The sequence below is a fragment of the Aphelocoma coerulescens genome (assembly GCF_041296385.1).
Source record: "Aphelocoma coerulescens isolate FSJ_1873_10779 chromosome Z unlocalized genomic scaffold, UR_Acoe_1.0 ChrZ, whole genome shotgun sequence".
NCBI lineage: Eukaryota > Metazoa > Chordata > Aves > Passeriformes > Corvidae > Aphelocoma > Aphelocoma coerulescens.
Genome location: NW_027184085.1, coordinates 47,756,423 through 47,774,749, shown reverse-complemented (window position 1 = coordinate 47,774,749; position 18,327 = coordinate 47,756,423). Strand labels below are relative to the sequence as shown.

Sequence of the window (18,327 nt, the reverse complement as noted above, 5' to 3'; positions counted from 1 at the left end):
GAAACAGAAACAAACTTCAGTTCAAGCACTTAGCTTCTCTACCCTTGAGCCTGCTTAGGGGGTAACCAGTTACTTTTTCTGTAAGAAAGCAGACTTCATACTTGCTATGAAAAAAAAAATTTAAAAAAATCACATTCCTTTCTCAGATTTACCTTTCTTATATCCTTGAGTCTGTTAAGAATCAGTTCCTGATTGTCCAAGACCATGCGCTGAACTGGAGAGGACAAGACCATTAATCATGTTAGAAAGCATGTAAATTATTATCAGGCTCAATTACACAAAAACAGTAAGAAAAACATTTAGGGAAAAAGTACAGCTCTGGATACAACTAATTTTATCATAAAGGACCATGCAGACCTGAGCTACTTATGATCCAACAGAAAAAACACATAGGTGCTTGGAACAGTCTGACTTTTTTCACAGTTCCTAAACACCAGCCTCCTTTAAAAAAAGGCAGAAACAGCCTGAACCCACTCAAAAGACAAGCAGTATACTTTGGTAATAATCTGTTTGACAGAAGACTTTAAAACTATATTCCTTAACAAGTACTGTAATAACCAACTTCTGTGTTTTATCAAAATATTAACACAATTCTAACAACTTCCAGTTAAAGTGAGGTTGGAAATGATGCTTTAAAACAGAATATCAGAAACCAACCAAGGTTATGACATTAACAAAGCTATAACCTTTTAAAACAGCTACCCAATAATGCTCACAAATAAAGCAAAGCAGAACTACAAAGATATTTACTCAGCTATGGTCAGAGCCTTAGACTACTTCAATGTCTTTATTTATTTCTCCATTCAACCTTGCAAATACTGAAGCATAAAGAGATGTAAACTTGGAGAACACCAGCCCAGCTCCTGCAGGATCACAAAACACTTGAGCAATGCTAGGACTGCAGATTTCTCTTCTTCCTAACACACGAACATATTACTTGGACTGTCTTAGGACTCAGACTTACTCTTCCATGGGGGCTGTGTCAGGGAGAAAGTAGACAGAGGAAGGGAACCATTTGAACTTTGGAATTAATCTTTAATAAATAACTGCAATTAAGAAAATTATGTCAGTTAAACATAGCTCCCCAAAATAGGGCAGAAGTGTCAATACCCACCAGAAACCGCAAATGAGATTTTACGTCATAATGAAGGGGAACCTTATTCCCACAGGACATACAAGACTGAAAAGAGCCTGCTCACTTCTGATGAAGTATTTCAACATCATCATGAAGTTTCATTTGTGTTTTTTATTGTTGAAAATGAACTGTGTTAGAATGGGGAAAAATCCCACGGAGATCAGATGTGCCTTTGGCCAGTGCTCCTTGACTTACCTTGCTTACTGCCCATAAGCACTTCCACCAATTTGAAATTCTGGAGGCACTCCATCTGCCAAAAGATACAGCATGTAAATGCAGCTTCTGAACGACATAATTTTCCCAGATGTTTAAATTATTGTGTTATATATTGTACACAGTGTATAACAGAGCATGGAAAATTAAACATTTTTAAAAAATTAAGTATTTTTAAATCAACCATGATGTTCTTCCTCTGATCAACTCCTTCCAAGACAGGAATAATCTTCATTTTACACACTCATGGCATTATGCTACCATGCTCCTAAAAACATTGGTGCTGTCACAGCCACATTGTGATGGGGCCCCTGTCCAGCACGGTTAATCCCATTCGTGCTTCAGTGATGAACAGCTCATGTGGGGTATTTCCTGAATGTCCTTCCAGAGAATGCATGCAGGACTGGGAATGAGCCCGCTCTTTGAGAAGATGGCCCAGAAACCAGCTTGGCAAAACCAGGCTGACCGCCCCCCATCTCATGGGGCACTCCACAGGCACTGATGGAACAAAACCCTCTTCACATGTGCCACAGTCTCTTCTCCAAGCTACTGCTAGGGAGAAGTCAAGTCCCTTGCAGCTGGATCAGAAGAGCAGCACCAAAAGCTGAACCATTTATGACAATGACTGAAACCTTGCAAACATATGACACTCATGACTGAGGAAGGGTCTTAAATTTTAGCCTTGAGACTCAAGAGAAAAATGACCTTGCTTTGCATGTCAGGAGCAGGGATGTTGAGAGCCTCAACTGCCTACATGTGCTTTGCCTGATACTTGATGAAAGCAACTTGGGAGCATCTGCAGCCCAGGCAAATTCTGGATATTAAAAAGAGATTTCCTGTATGCATGTTTATATAAAGAAACAAGTAGAGCATTTAAAAATTATCACTATTGGATAAATTGCAACTGAGCCAAAGTATTAAGTCTCTTTAGAGCATATAGCTAGCTTCCCAAATACAGAGATCTTTCCCTAACAAAATTCCCAACTATACTGTTTGACTGTTGTTTTTTTTCAGAGAAGATAAAACTTTGGACATCGTTGTTCCAATTTTTGTCAAAAGGTCCACAGCACTTGAGGAAATGGACTGACAACAGATCCTGGAAGTATCCTGCAGCCAAAACAAGCAGCATGCTTTACACAATGGATATACCTAGTCAGATCTATGCATTGTGCAGATTACTGCACATAGTAGTCACATGCATGTTCCAATGTACTCTGTAAATAACCCCAAAGGGCAGCAGTCACCCTCTGCAAGCATGGCTGTGCCCTGGAGCAGTGGAACTGTGCTGATTTCCTGGTGTGCTCACAAGCCCCAGGTGAAGAATTAAATGTGCACACTACAGCTTTGTATCTCCACACTGGCTGGGCTGGCCAATAGCTCGGTATGCTAGCAAAGTCTACTAACATGTTTCCTGAAGGTCATATTGTTATGGCACCAACCCTAAGAAGGACAGGCAGACTGAAAAGAGATTATCTTCCAAGGAAAGCATGTGCATCTACAAGATGACAAGACATATCCAGTGATGTGGGAAGGAATGCAGACAGTGAAGAACGTGGGTGCTGTTTCAGCCTTGAGTCCTTCCTTGCAGCGCTTGGGGGCTGGCTACAGAGATGCTGGTTGCTACCACAGGAAGAAAATTTCTGCAGTGCTCTTTCACGTTTTTATAAATTGTCTGGATGAAGGAATCAAATGCACTGAGAGTTTCCTGAGGATACTAAGCTAGGAGGAACTGTGGACTCCCTCAAAGGTAGGGGACACTTATGGGGAGATCTGGATGAGAGAGAGAGCTGGGCAATCACCAATCATTTGAAATCTAGCAAGAGCTAATGCCAGAATCTCAACCTGGGATGGCGTAATCCTGGTTAAAAATACAAGCTGGGGGATGAGAGCTGGAGAGCAGCCCTGTGGAAAAAGATCTTGTGGACTGGGTCAGTGGCAAGTTGAACATGAGCCAGCAGTGCCCTGGCAGCCAGGAGGGCCACCTGTGTCCTGGGGTGCATCAGGCACAGCATCACCAGCCAGGCAAGGGAGGGGATTGTCCTGCTCTGCTCTGCACTGGGGTGGCCTCACCTCGAGTGCTGGGGGCAGGTCTGGGTGTCACAATATAAGATGGACGTCAACCCATTTGAGTGTGTCCAGAGCAGAGTGACCGATATGATGAAAAGTCTCAAGGGCAAGACTTGGAAGGACCTCTCTGAGGTCACTTGGTTTGTTCAGCCTGGAGAAGAGGAGATTGAGAAGTGACCTCGTCATGGTCAACAGCTTCCTCAAGGCAGGGAGTGAAGGGAGAGGTGCCAATCTCCTCTCTCTGGTCACCAGAGATAGGACCCAAGGAAAAGAGAATGAAGCTGCATTAAGGGGAGTTCAAATTTAGGAAAAGGCTCTCCACTGAAAGGGTGGCTGGTCACTGGAACAGGATCCCCAGGAAAGTGTTCATGGCACCAAGTTTGTGAGAGTTCAAGAAGTGTCTGGACAATGCTGTTAGTCATACACTTTACTATCAGGAAATCCTGCAAGGAGCAGGAAGTTGGACTCAGTGATCTTTATGGGTCCTCTCCAACTTGAGATATACTGTGATTTTATAATTTCCTTCAAAGCAGCATAGAGAATTAGGAGACAAGCATGATCATCCTAACAGTGATTGCCAGTTTCCCAACAAGGTAAAATTAGCAGAGTAGCTACATACATAAGTGTGTTTTAAATATTTCAAGACATAAATAACCAGTAAAAATATGCTGCATCCCAAGAATCACGGTGTTCATGCAAGTAAATCTGCTTGATCCAGAAACACTGATGGTACCTTCCAGTACAGAGCACCCATCCCCACCTACCCTGAAGATTGCTTTAAGCTTTGAGCAGCATGCCAGTCACAACAGAGCATCCACCAAATGCTAACAACATTTACATTAACTGCGAATTAAGAGACTGCAATTTTTCTGAAGAGAAAAATACATACTTCAGGGTCACTCAGGTGGTATATGGCTGTGCTTAGGATCTTTCACTTACCTGCCTTCCAAGTAATGGAAGCACTTCTTTGATCACGGTCTGCACAGTGCTATCCTTATTTACTCGTAGAGAAACATATGCCATTCCCACCCTAAGGAGAAAAATACTTATTTTAGGACAATCATTTGATCTATCCTGTGTGTACCTTTTTAAACTAAGTATAAAATTTTCTCTGGGGGTAGGCACATATTTGAATTAGTTGGAGAAAGCTGTTCACGGAGGCTCTTGGCAGATGTGGGATCAGCGCCACAGACAAGAAAACACTTTCATGGCAAGGAACTGCTAATTACAATTGTAGCACTGCAGATCAGCTTCTTCCTAATCACAAAGATAACCTGCAAGTCTTTCATAAAACTTGGCAATGCAGTTGCAACAGCAAAATGACCACATGGTTAAATTTTAGCCCACAGATCTTCAGATATTAGTAGGTCAACAGACCATTTTGTTTCCACTATAAATATGCTTAAAATTCATACTGTCTCAGTGGTAAATATAGGGGGTTTTTTATTATTTTCTTCCTCCTCATCTCACATGGGAAGTTATGCTGTAGTTCTTCCTACTTTACACTTCTTCAAAAAAATCCATCTATTTTTCAAATGATGTGTATGTCATCATTTGTTTACAGATGTAGTTAATGTAAAGTTGCATCTTTCTCACCAAACACATGACAATAGAACTGCACAAGTTGCACAGTATATTCCACATATGTAAAGAAACCCAAGAGTTTCCAGGCATGGAAATGAATGTTATGCATAATACTCACTCAGAAAAACGACCAGAAGAATCCTGAAATACAGAAAAAGAAACTACATTCTCTGTTAGGCTTCTGCAGCTTCAATAACTAAAACAAACAAAGCTAGACTACAGAGGACAAATGCAGCCAAGCAGGATAACCTTGTGATCAAGAAGGAAAATACTCACTTTAGCCAGGCAGGATAAATTCTGATCACTTCCTCGTCCTTTGGTTTGGCTCTGATGATCCAAGCTTCAGGAACAGATTCGCGGAATACTGAGCCCAAGTTGCTGTCCTCTGCAGCATCATTCCTGTTGATAACATCATCAGAGAGCAGCACCTGCTGCGTAAAGGTCTGAAGCTCATACTCCTGCTGGTCATCATTTATGTAGTATGCCCTCAAAGCAGCCTCCTAAAACACAGCAAGATACATGAACATGTACTTGAAAAGACACGATTAATACCTATACAGCCACAGACATTATAAATACCCGATTTATAAAATGAACGATTAATGCATGTTCTAACCTCAGAGCAGTGGACACATAGCAATGGCAAAAAAAAAACAACAAACAAACAAAACAAGAGCGAAGTTTTGAAAACAAATTTTAGTGAACATGAAAGAAGAAAACTTGAGATATCAATGTATTTGAACACAATCCACAGTATTTTTGGAAACTGATAGCCATTTTAAGACCGAATGTAAAAATTCAGGTCCAATAAATCTACACTCACCTATGTAAAATTTACTCCACAAGGAAAATGGTAAATTACCCTTGATTGTACCCAACTCTGACTACTTGATCTTCTTGCACTTAAGGGGATGCTAAAAATTAGTGAGCTTCTCAGCCACAAGGCTGCCCTGAGCCCACACACCTGTGAAGAGGAAAGGGAAGGGCTGTCCTTGCAAGATGCACACAGTCACAGGAATTTTACATCCATTATAGGCCCGTGCCTGCAGCACCTCTGCTAAAACAGATGCTGCAGTCATTACAGCTCACTAATGAGAACTTGTATTTATCTTCCCTGGTATTAAAAGCACCAGCCTGGTAAAATGGACTTGAAAGGCAAGTAGCACTCCTAAATAAAAATGTTTTCAATCCCGGACATAGTTTTTCTTAAAGATCTTTGAAATGCAGAACTCAACAAACCATTTTCAAAACTCCTCTTGATTTTGAGCACAGTATCAAGATAAAAATCCTAATGATCTTTAGCTTTAAATTGTCAAAATTCTGATGTAATACATTCTTCACACTTGTCTGCCAAGTCTGTTATGACTCTGAGACCTCACCATGCTTAATTCTATTGTGCACCACCCTATTCCCACTCCGGGATTGCTCTCTCACAGCATGGGGTCTCTGCCTAACCCAGTAAATAAAGATCTGTACAGCACACTTGATTTAGTACTAAGTATTTTTTCCACCCCAGATGGAGCACCAGAAAAGCCAGGGAGTGGCCAATATGTGATCAATAATTAATTACTTTCACAGCCAAGAGGCGGAGATAACTATAGCAAGCTTTAGCGTTCAAAGCTGATTAACTCACGTGCAATATTGGTGGCTACCCAGGACAAATATCAGAAACTACAGAAAAGGACCAATACATAAGGAGCTGGTTATCCTGTATTGCTTGTATCAGTAAAATCAGGCTTCAGAGTAACACAGGGAAGCAGAAGACTGCTTAGCATGCGATACTGTGGTTGCCATTATGCTACAGATATGTAAGCCACCATTTCTTCAGATGCTCTAAAGTAAGAGCACTACATGAAGAAGTCAAATTACATTACAATATTACAGCCCATTTACAGATTTTTGTTGTTGAGTTACATTTCTAAAAGTTAGCTTTTTACTGTTATAATATGAAATTATATGTATCACACTGGAAAACTGACCCTCACTGGGTATCTTACCACAACTTCTTCATTTTTTGCAATCCTTGGAACTGAAATTAGTCGAAATTGATTGCGTTTCACTGCATCATTCCCATCAAATATCTTCAGTGTTTGTTTACCTAAATGGAAACAATTGTATTTCATTAGCACACACCTCAAATCAGAAAGCTACCTGAATAGGAAGGGCATAATGTAACTACTGAAAACCTGCTTTTAACCAACTGAAATGTTTCTTCTTCATGGGAACATTCCTGCTCATAGAACCAGCTTTGAGGCTGAATATTTGATATTTGTTTAGTTACTGTTCATTTAAAACAGGGTTACATTCAGAGAGGAAAGAGAGACTAGTAATCACAGTTTTATCCTGGCTTTTGATATAACTGTTATAACCATATGCTGTATGTTATCACTTCCTCATCCTCAGCATTCAAGGCTGCATTTATTATTGACAAGTTGAACAACTTGAAGACAAAGTGCCATCCCCTACAGAACAGCTCCCAGAGCACTGCCAATTCTGAGAACGTGCTTCCAAAGAAAGTCCTTAAAATTGCTGGTTAAGTGTACAGGCAATGGGAGGAAAATACAGGGACAACAGAAAAACTAAAAGAAAGAAGGTACAGTAAATGAAGACCTTCAGCCTTTTGCTATGTTTCACTTCACTAAAGTCTTATCAAATCCATACTCAAACTGTTGCCCAGACATCTGTGAAGGGGTGAAGAGTGAAGGATTTCAGGTTCACCTTTCACCAAGATGGGTTATGATTCAGGTACAGGCTGCTGTATGACAAAGTCTCTCTCTTAAGCAACTATTTTAAGAGTAACAGCAAAGCGCAAATTCTCATAGAACAGGCAGGTTTTGAGAGGTTTTAGGAACAAGTTAATATTGCCAGTCCATTACATGTGTCCTTACTGCCTCTGGGAAGGAAACCAAGTTAATCTATCCAGACCAAAAACTAGATTCCAGGAAAACAGACCTTGTGTCCTCTCCTGATCTCATCTTTATGAAGACACCTGATGAGCTGCTCAGCTTTGCAGTGTCTTGCAGGCACTCCCTAGAGAGCTGATGCTTTACAGCAGACATAACTATTCCTCACGGACAGAATATGCCATTTTTATTGCAGTGTTGGACTGAACTATTAACGAAAGTCACCTGTTGCATAGCACAGTGTTACAGAGTCTGATCTTAGAATAAATCTGTGCACCTCCATTCATCAGCAAGTAGTACAATCATTAGAAGTTATACTTGCAATTCTTGAAATGTTAGAAATATTCAGTGAAAGCCACATACACCAGCTGTAATACCCACACAACTGGTTAATCATGCAGTCTCTTAACACACATTGTAAAGGAGATATGTTACATGATGAAGTCTTGTTCCATGCTTCCCTCACAGCTTGGAAATACTCTGTAGTACTGAATAAAATACTGAGAGCCTTTTGCTCTCAAATAAGATCACTGGTTAGGTCCAATGAAACACATTAGCAAATTGCCATTTACCACAGAAGGATTAAAAAGGAGAAGTGAAACTGGAGGAAGAAAACCATTAACCACCTCTAACTGATGACTGAAAAAAAGCAAGCAAGAATCCATGCATAAATGTGCATCACTGGGTATCTCAATGCTGCAGTGACAGATTATGAGGAAAGACTGCAGTGCATCAATACTTAGCAAGGACACTTCAGTGCTAGCTTTCTTGAACCCCCTGAAACTAAATATGTTGTGTCTAATCCACCTGTTACTGCTTCAGTGTACATTTTCCAACTTCAATCAAAAGCAGACACCACAGAAGTAAAGGATTATCTAATACTTATGTCTGAAAGCAGTCTTTTAAAAATGAGATTCTAATCCTCAAAGAAAAATCATGATACCTTAATTCTCATGATCTTTATTTCTCCTTATTCTGAGATGTGACAGCTACACTTGGACTTCTTTTCCAGTGTAGACTTATCCACTTCTTAAGTATATTTCTTCATTATCAATTCCACTGGTCATGGCACAATGTGTGGGCAAGGACATTCTCATTATGTGACACGAAGACCTCACTGCACAGCAAAGCAGTCCCCAGCACAGCCTCCCATCCTACTCCAAAGTCATCCTAGTCTCCCTGAGACAAAACTGTCTATGTTGACTGGTCTACTGAAAGGTGTACCCACCCACGTCAGGGAGGTTGGGAGATGATCTTTAAGGTCCCTTCTAACTCGAATCATTCTATGATTCTATTATGATATTCAAAACCTTACTGAACACGACAAACGCTCTGAGTGACCTTGCTTGAGCAGGAGGTTGTCCTAGATAATCTCCATGCTGCCTCCAACCTCAGTCATGCTGTTAACCTTTGGAGGGAAGCCTGTATAACAGATGCATGTACAAAGAAAAACAGAGAGACAGAAACAGAACAAATAAAATCACAGAATCATAAAATAGTTTGGGTTGGAAGGGGCCTTCAAGAATTGTGGAGTACAAGAATCCTGACATGGACATCCTTCCCTAGATTAGGCTACTCAGAGCCACACCCAACCTGGTATGATACATTGTGACTTCTCAATTATTTTTGTTGATATGAAAAGTAGTATTACCGTGGATTTTCAGTTTTCCAATTATTATAGTGGCTGCGTCTGTTGTCAATTTCTTTTTAAACACAATATAAGGAAGATTTAAATATCACCACCTCTTGCTTCTAAAGTACCCTTGAAACTCAACAACCATTGCACTGAGACTATAGCACACACCCGAAAGTGACCTACTCCTTTAAATTCTTCTGGATTTATGCCAAAAAGAGTAGAAATCTTTTAGAAACAGATTTCTGTCAGAGTGATCTCCATGGTAACTATAGCACAGACAAATGTTAACCAAAAGACACACTGTGTCCTGGGTGACCTTCTTTAGAGCTAACACAACTTGAGAAAACAAGCGAACACTGGTTACTGACAGCACAGCTGATGTTCTGAGTATGAACTTTCACAACACTATCAAAATCTCTGCTGTTTTCTCTAGCAATCCAGAGAGCAGACAACCATCTGAGAATAAAAACATTCATCCAAGTTCTAATACTTGTTTTCATTTTAAGGGCCTTTGTAGTCTGCTCGTATGAGATACTAGCTGGCCTAAGAGAGTCCCTAGCAACTGTAACTGGAGAATTCTTTATGCGCTCTCCATGTCTTAAGAACAGTTGGATTGACTCTCAAAATAAACTGGTTCACAAGAAGAAGTTTAGATCTACAGACTAGTGGTAATGTCCTAAGTTCAATCATATTTCTTAGTTAAATAAACATAATGCTGGTAAATCTGGTATCCATCACATAAAAAACCTCCTCGACTTTATCAGTGAAAAATCACATTTAACTTTGTCGCTGTCCTCCTCACAGGGGATACTTTTACTGCAACCCAGTGAAAAATGGCTTGCTTGCACATGAGCTTCTGGAAGGCCATTAAAAAAACGAACAAACAGCTACACACTGGAATTAGTCACCCAGAAATACATTTCTCCACCGATTCAGGAGCACATCCAATGCTTGTAAGTTAAGTGGTGTCTTATGCCAGTCTGCCAACTAGCCTTGGCAAGAGGCTCAACTGTAACCACTTCTGAAGTTAGACAAAGCTCTTCCTTCCACCTGTTCCAATTTTTAAGTATTAGAAAATGATCCAGTTACAGAAGTGAAGTCTACATACCCCCACTTAGTACATCTACATAAACCCCCTTGCTAATACACAACAGATGCACTTATCAAACTGTGGTATTTAAAGGAGTTACTGCCTGTTTTGTAATACAGCACCTCACTGCTAAACATCTTATCTTTTCCTGTTGGATCAGAGTACACAATATCAGGACTTTCTCCTGAATAACACATTATTTTTTTCTTACCATGGGATACTGAGCTGAAAATAACCTGTTATTCATGCTTACCCTTTTCAAGGGGAAAATAACTACAAAAGGTTAATTCCAGGCATAATTTACCAAATTGCAGAACTTGATTTCAGAGACTAAGATACCAAGTTTTCCTGGGAAAAGGATAAAACAGCATTGGATGAGTCCAAAGCTCATGTTCCCTTTGACTTCCAAATCCCCACAGACAGGACACGGCTTCTGAAAAGACATGTGGCTTGTGACTGAGAGAGGAAAATGAGGCAGTCCTGAGTAGTTTTGCCACTTAAGAAAGTTAGAGGCCTACCCTGAGTGTATTTGTGAAAATTACTCTTAAAAGACTTAATTCTAGCAACATAGCTTACCAAGCACCATTCTTCCCCCCAAAACTTGTGTTATTTACATGCTGTATGCTCTCCTTCTCTACTGCTGCTTCATATTACAACAGCAGGGACTATAAAATTTTGGTTTATTTCAGTATTAGGATTCATAGCCTACAAGATGGCATTTATGCATGTAAGAATTATGTATTTTTTCTTTTATTGCCCTTGAAGAGAGCCTTGGGTCTATCTAATACAAAGCCATTTTATCTCTTACTTGGCAGATGAACAGCAACCTGAGCAGGATAAACAGAGGCTGTGGAAGGATATGCTGTGAAACCTCTGCTTGCTGACAGCACTGCAGCCCCCACTTCTTGGACAGACAGATTCCTCTAAAACCTCCTCCAGAATGGGGTTTTTTTGATGTCTGAATTCTGTCCTGCAGAAGATGGATGCATGCTGAATCAGACAGTTCACTTGCAGCCAGTGAGAGACACTCACAGGGCAGATAGTGTCTTTTTCCAAATCTGCTGGTATGTCTGTCACATCAGCTCTGAAACTGTATGGTTGTTTTTATGTTAATTTTATGCTTTTGATTTCAGTATCTTGGTAGGCTAAATATAGTGGTTGATTTAACACATTTAAGCTACCAATATTAAGACTTAGATCTTCTAACTTTACACTTCACTCAACAAGCCCATTACAACAGCAAAGAAACGAAAGTGAATGTAGACTACTAATTCAAATCTTCTTCCAATACTAAAGACTTTGTATCCTTTTCTATTGGTTTCTTTCCTATCAAAGAAGTGTCTTTCTACACCAATATTATTCAATTTGTTCTGATTTGTTTTCACTGTTTTTAAAAATATATACCCCTAAAACATAGAGAGCTGGATTAAGAAAAGCTAAATATTCTAGAATGTAATGGAGTTCAGACACTCCTGAAGTAGAGCATGGTAACATCCCAAAAGACATGGCAGATGTACTGAGTCAACACACAGAAGATGTGAGCAGCTCCTTCTTGACCCACGTTACACAAATGGTGTTATCTAGAGACAGGTGAAAGTGGTCCAGCCCCCTACAACCGTGGCATTGTCATGTTAAATTCAATAGGTTATGACTCCCCACACACAGAGAAGCACAACAGCTGGCAGGTGAACCTCAATAACTTTATCAGGTAGGTTTATCAGAGAAGACACATCCTTAGCTGACACAAGGTCATCAATCCCATGGTCTGGGCGTGGGACACACCTGATGAATCCACAGGGGAAGTTCTGTGGGACACGTCACTGACCAAGGACGTCTCTCAGATTGCGGGGATTTATGAGATGCATGTGAAAAGCATTCTGGGATGGTACAGGGTTGTTAGGGGAGCTTCAGGAAAAAAGCAAAGGGAGAGATCAAGGTGGTGTGGAGAAGAACTAATATGGGAAAACAGAGGGATAAGGAGACAAAGGAATCTGGTCACGTTTAAAGAAGTTGCTGGTAGGTACTGCATGCCCATGCCCTGGACCTCATCACCACAGTCTGTCCTGTCTTATCAGTAAATGCTGTTTCTGACTCTTTTTGTGAGTGTGGTTTTAGCTGAGCTTTCTAAACCACAGCAAAGCTACTGTGCTCTACACTGCCCTATGTTTTGTGAAAATGTATTACAAGAAAGCAATTTTTTATGCCACTGTTCTATTTAAAACACAACTAACAATACTTCACATGACCCTTGAAAATATACCATCTACTGCTGCTTTCTCCAGTTCAGAGATGGCCTGAACAAATGACATATTAAAGTTTGTATCATGCCCTGAATTTTCATATCTTTTTTCTTCTTTTAGGAAGTTTAAACTAAAGCTGAACTGGCCTGCACTAATACTTTCAATGAATCCAGTGGAAATATCTGGATACATTATTTGCTCTTTTTGACAGTAGTAAGGGAAATAGGCTTAATTGTTGAAATGAAGAAATCCTCACCCTCAACTGCATAAGTCACTTAAAACACTGGAAAAAGTGAAAGCTGTTCAGACAAACTGCAGTTAGTCAGATTATTTTCCCATAATAAGGAAGTATGCCGGTGGATTGTAACTTAAAGTCATTCAGGAACTAAGAAAGTGAAACAAGAAGATGCTTGGAATCTCTTCTGTAACTGATTTAATTAGTTATTAAGCTGATTTTTTTTTTTTTAATCCAAATAGCACTTGCACAATCAGCCTCTTAATTTTGTAAGAGCCTCAGGATTAAAAAAAATACAGTATTTATTGATTTGAAATGTCCTTTTTTACAACAATCCATGCAGCTACATTAGGTAGCAAGCACCATGTTGTTTTAATTACTGATATGGATATAGGAGTGGGAAACTCTTAAATTGCCGTTTTACCTCATCTTCTGAAAAGTAAGAATTTGGCTGTTACCAACCGCAGAAAACTCCACATGCTTAAAAATTCAACTGCATAGGAACCAGCCAGTCCAGCTGAATCCTGTTTACTGCAAAATGCCCAAGCCAAAAAAAAAAAATTCACCTGGTGTCCTCAGCAAAATTTGGGTCCAGAGAACTTACAAGCAAAAGGCTTTGAAAAGACACTGCTGTCTGCCCTTTAAATTCATTGCTTATGTATGGAGTATTAACACCATGTTTTCTTTCTTCAATTACCAAGTTGAGAGAAATGACCTATTTGTCAAGGTAACGAACAGATTGTCATTTATGTCAACCTACCAATGGAAAATATCAAGGAGATATTTTTAAAGCCCTGGATGTGTTGGACCAAAACTTTGGAACTGAAATTAAAACCTAACATTAGAAAAACAGCCGTTTAATATTTTCTCATAAGGCAATACAAGTTAAGATTATATAAATAAAGACTGAAATGGGTGACTATTCACCACTTATGAAAATTTTGCTTACTTGAATCGGTTGAAATTTGGATATCTTTTGTTGATCCTTGTGTTGACCCATCAACATCATCATCTTCATCTGTAAAAGCAGAAACATTTTGAGAAAGGATTTTTGCTAATTTGAATGGAGGGGAGGGAAGAAGCTGTTTGTAACTTAAGAACAGTTTCTATCAAACAAGCTAACACAAAAGGAATCAGTCAGAAAAGCACACTTTCTTTTTTGACCTGTTTTATGATAATAATTCATAGTATTAAAACAGTATTATAAAAACAAATCTGCATTGTCATGTAACTACAATGAAGGCATACCTGTGATCCTTATACTGTTAACTTTAATATTGCAACTACTGCATTTCATTCTTTACTAAAGCTGTGATGTTTGCCTGTGACCGAAGTATGGATGGTTTCCATTAAGTTTCAAATTACCAAATCAATCCAGAAATTGCAGTAACAGCCTTCCAGTCAGAAATACTGATGTTTCAGAAATAATTTCCACAACTGAAAAACACAGTTTTTGACACTCAAAGAGAAAGAAATTGCTGCTCTTCAGAAGAGGACTTTGACAGTAGTCTCATCACTCTTACTAAAGCTAGGAGCTAAGATGTCAGAAAATAATGCACCCTTGTAAAACCATACATAAAATACTAAGAAAAGATTAAAATAAATACTATGAGCAATTTGCATTTGCTTCTGTGAAGAACATCCTCACTGCATTCTCATTCTTGACACTCAGGGCCATACAAGACCAGTGCAAATCCAAACATGATCAGTTTTCTTTCTCAGAAGGTAGCAGTAGAGTGCAATGTAAGTGCCCATCACATAATGTTAGTCATACTCACACCTACCGAAAATCCCAGTCAGTCTTGACTGGGATGCGAGCAAAGCTCCCAAGAGATATAAGCCAGGCAACACCTTTGTAAAAACTATGCCTTGCAGCAGAGGGAGAAAGCAAGAGATCAAAGCACAAAACAAGAAAGAAAAAATAAAATCAAATCAGTAAAGGCAGAACTTCAGACCAAAAGAGATATTGGGGAAGTCAAAATCCTAAAGCAGGAGAACCTTCCAAGAAGCAGAATCATAACGTGTCAAGAAGGGTACTAGGCAGTAGTCCTAAACTTGACACCAGGTAACTAACTGAGTATTTGGGTAATGCTTCAAGTGTCTACAAGAAAGACCAACAATAATGCTTTTGAGTTGTGACTTTTAAAATATAAAGAGTGTTGAGATATCTTCCCTGTTATAGCTGACAGACAAACAGATCAAGTTTCAAACTGGAGAGGAATTTAGACAGTGTGGTCTTGAAATACCCTGAAATAAGAGAAAGCTGAATGTCTTCTTGAATTTCACTCCAGACAATTAAGTTTAAAAAAAAGAAGTACTAAATATAACAATAGGAAGTGACTGCTCCTGATTGCTCCCAACCCTCTTCTTAGTTTAGATGGAAAGAAGCTGGCTTCTTTTATTAGACTTTCCCCTTCAGTCTGAATAGGAGGGAAATCTACACCAACAGCATCTTGAAACTGTTCCAGTGAAGTTCAACTTGAAATTCGTGATGACAGGAGTCATTTGGAGGAAGGGGCTACACTGCTCTACCGTTGCATTTCCTGGTAGCTCAAGAGTTTTAAAGAAGCCTTTTTCAGCACAGAGATGTTTGCTGAATGTTGGTGATGATGTGCAGCATTTACGCCATGGCAAAAGCTACTTCGGACAAATGGTCCCCAGCAGGTCAGCAATGATGGGGATGCTCATTTACTGCATGGGACAAGTCATCTGGCACTTCCCAAACACCAGCTTGGGAAGAATTGCCTGCAGCAATCAACTCATCCAGGCAACTGCCAGCACTTTGGTACCTCAGACTGGTCTTTCCACAATCTTCTGAGCGATGCCCTTTGTCAGCTGTGGCAATAGAGGAGCACCCTCTGTACATGCCACACCACGAGAACTTCTTAATGAGCCTGCCATCACACAGAAGTGCTAATTATCCTCCAACAAAGGAGTTCCTTGCCCCCTAAAACATCCCTAACATGCACACAATCTTTAACAAGATGTGCCATCCAGAGTCTAGGCCTTTCCCCTAGAAAAGCAGCAGCAGCTCCTGGGGCAGCCGTCCTGAGCTGCTTCATTATCAGAGGAGCCCCAAATACATCCTAAGAGTGTATCAGGGAGCTGCTGAACCCGTGATGCATCTTGGTAACTTTCAGTGCATGCCAGGAGCTAGTGGGGTTTTTTAAGAAAATGAATGTCTGTTCTGTGAACATGGGTAACAAGAAGGACTAAAAGGTACTGAATTTCCTCAACACAGGATGATGTGAGAATTAGCTCAAGACAATTCTTGGCTCTCTGCCTTTGAGGAAGAATCTCGGCAAAGAAAAACAACATATAGCAATGGTATGTGGTGCTTTTGACAGTGACCTGCAGACACCTGATCTTCAGAAGATGACTGAGAATGACAAATGTCCAGCAACAGGTCTCGAAGCAAGGCTCAACAGGATGTGGATGGTGTAAAAGGAGCCACATGTGAAGACACCAGACTAGTACCTGAACATTCAGGATGTAGGTGCTAAACCAAAGTGCTAAACAGCACTGTCAGCTAAGGAAACAGAACAAAACACTTTATGCACAGTGGAGTACAAGGCAGGCACTGCAATACAAATATCACTCACCACACCTTGTGCTGAGCCACAGCTGTGGCCCACTGACCATGAAAAAAAAGGAAGATGTCAATTGCTGGGGCAGCTGTCAAGTTCACAGGTATGCAACAAAGCAGCAGCAGGAGGAAAGGGGAGCATCCCCATGGCTCTGCCCCTGCTGCCCTGGGTATCAGCAGCCCCTCCATCCTGGGAGGCAGCTGCCCACTGGATGATGGGAAGCTGAGCCCAAGGGGCAGAAATTCTCATAGGCCGCAGAAAATAGATGCTGTGTTAGAGATTTTTCAGGGTGTTGCTATATTGTATCTCTGTTATATGCAGGCTAAGGACTCCAAAAATGCATTCGGGCTTCCCAAACTAATTTTATTCAATTTGATTTCTGTTTCCCTTCATATCACAATAAAGCACTGGAAATGGTCCAAATTAAGTTAGTGACTATTTCTCCATCCCTATATATCTGCTTCTGACCACAAGCTAATGGCTGCATTCTCTTAATTCAAAGTATCAGACATACTTTTTCCTTAAAGAAATGCAAAAAAGCCATTCTTACTGTAAAATACCTCAACTGTGCATAACATGCACTCACACACTTAGCATGTAGCATAAGTCCTGAAACAGAAAACATTTTCTTCCATCACTTAAAATATTGAAGGAAGAGACTAGAAGGTGCAGCTAAAATCTTGGATTTTCTCATTTAAGGTGCTCCACGTTCAATTTTTCTTAAGAGGTGGTTCAAAAATAAAAAAAAGAGAAAGTTTAAGTCTGACGTATTAAAAGAACACACCATGGTTGAAGAGAGAAACTTGGTTAACATCAGACAACTCAAATCAAAGACTCTATTTTAAAGGTTTGTGATTAACTTCTCTTAATTATAAAAATACAACTTCATCTTCACTTAAACCTTTGGTACACTTGTGAAATACCTAACAATAGACCTGTATCAAAGTTCACAATGAGTCTTGCAGCAAAATCAAGCTCATCCAGACTGTTTATTTCTGTTACTTCTTATGTTGGAAGCATTAGGAGCTCCATAACTTTCAAGTGGGTGCTATACTACATCTCTGCCCACTAACAAGCAAATTCACTGGCAAGAAGAATAGCTAACTGAAAAAAAAAATCAATTCACAAGAGCAACCTAATGCCTCCTCTCTGCCTTTACACTCTTGACATGTCAGTGGAGTGTGCCTGGGTCACTGAGACCTCAGGTCACGCAGTTCATGCATTAGCAGGACTGTTCTGGTACAGCTTCTGCACACAGAACACAGGGCTCTTGCTCGTGATCAACTCTTCTCACCAAAGACAAATGTGTTCAGAGCAGAAAGTTCAAGAGCAATCTGCCAGGTTGAGAAAAGAGCAGTTGGAAATATTTAACTTTAATGAGCTGTGTTTTGCCTACTTTTCATTTCCTTTCCTATTCCATTCAAGCACCAAAAGAAAGGCTTTACAAGAGCATAATAATCAAAATATAAATTAAAAAATAGTTGTGTAGTTCAGGCTTAAAAAAAATTTCCCATTCCTAAAGAGCCGTTAAACAAACATTCACTCTAGATGGCAGCAGAACATTACCCTGTGTAGACACATGGTGTCGTTTTGGCACCGAAATGTTAAAAAGGACAAATGCTTAATCCAAGAGTCAA

At 39.9% G+C, this 18,327-nt stretch overlaps 1 protein-coding gene across 1 annotated transcript in view; it reads right to left on the bottom strand.

The window, feature by feature from the left end:
- The window catches only part of DGKQ (diacylglycerol kinase theta), a 90,373-nt gene that overhangs the window by 30,717 nt on the left and 41,329 nt on the right, over positions 1–18,327 (bottom strand). The window contains exons 7-12 of the mRNA XM_069000958.1: positions 14,053–14,121; positions 6,997–7,097; positions 5,276–5,499; positions 4,355–4,445; positions 1,331–1,385; positions 153–214 (exon numbers count right to left, since the gene is read on the bottom strand). Coding sequence (XP_068857059.1) covers positions 153–214; positions 1,331–1,385; positions 4,355–4,445; positions 5,276–5,499; positions 6,997–7,097; positions 14,053–14,121 — 602 coding nt within the window. The remainder of the gene's footprint in view (positions 1–152; positions 215–1,330; positions 1,386–4,354; positions 4,446–5,275; positions 5,500–6,996; positions 7,098–14,052; positions 14,122–18,327) is intronic.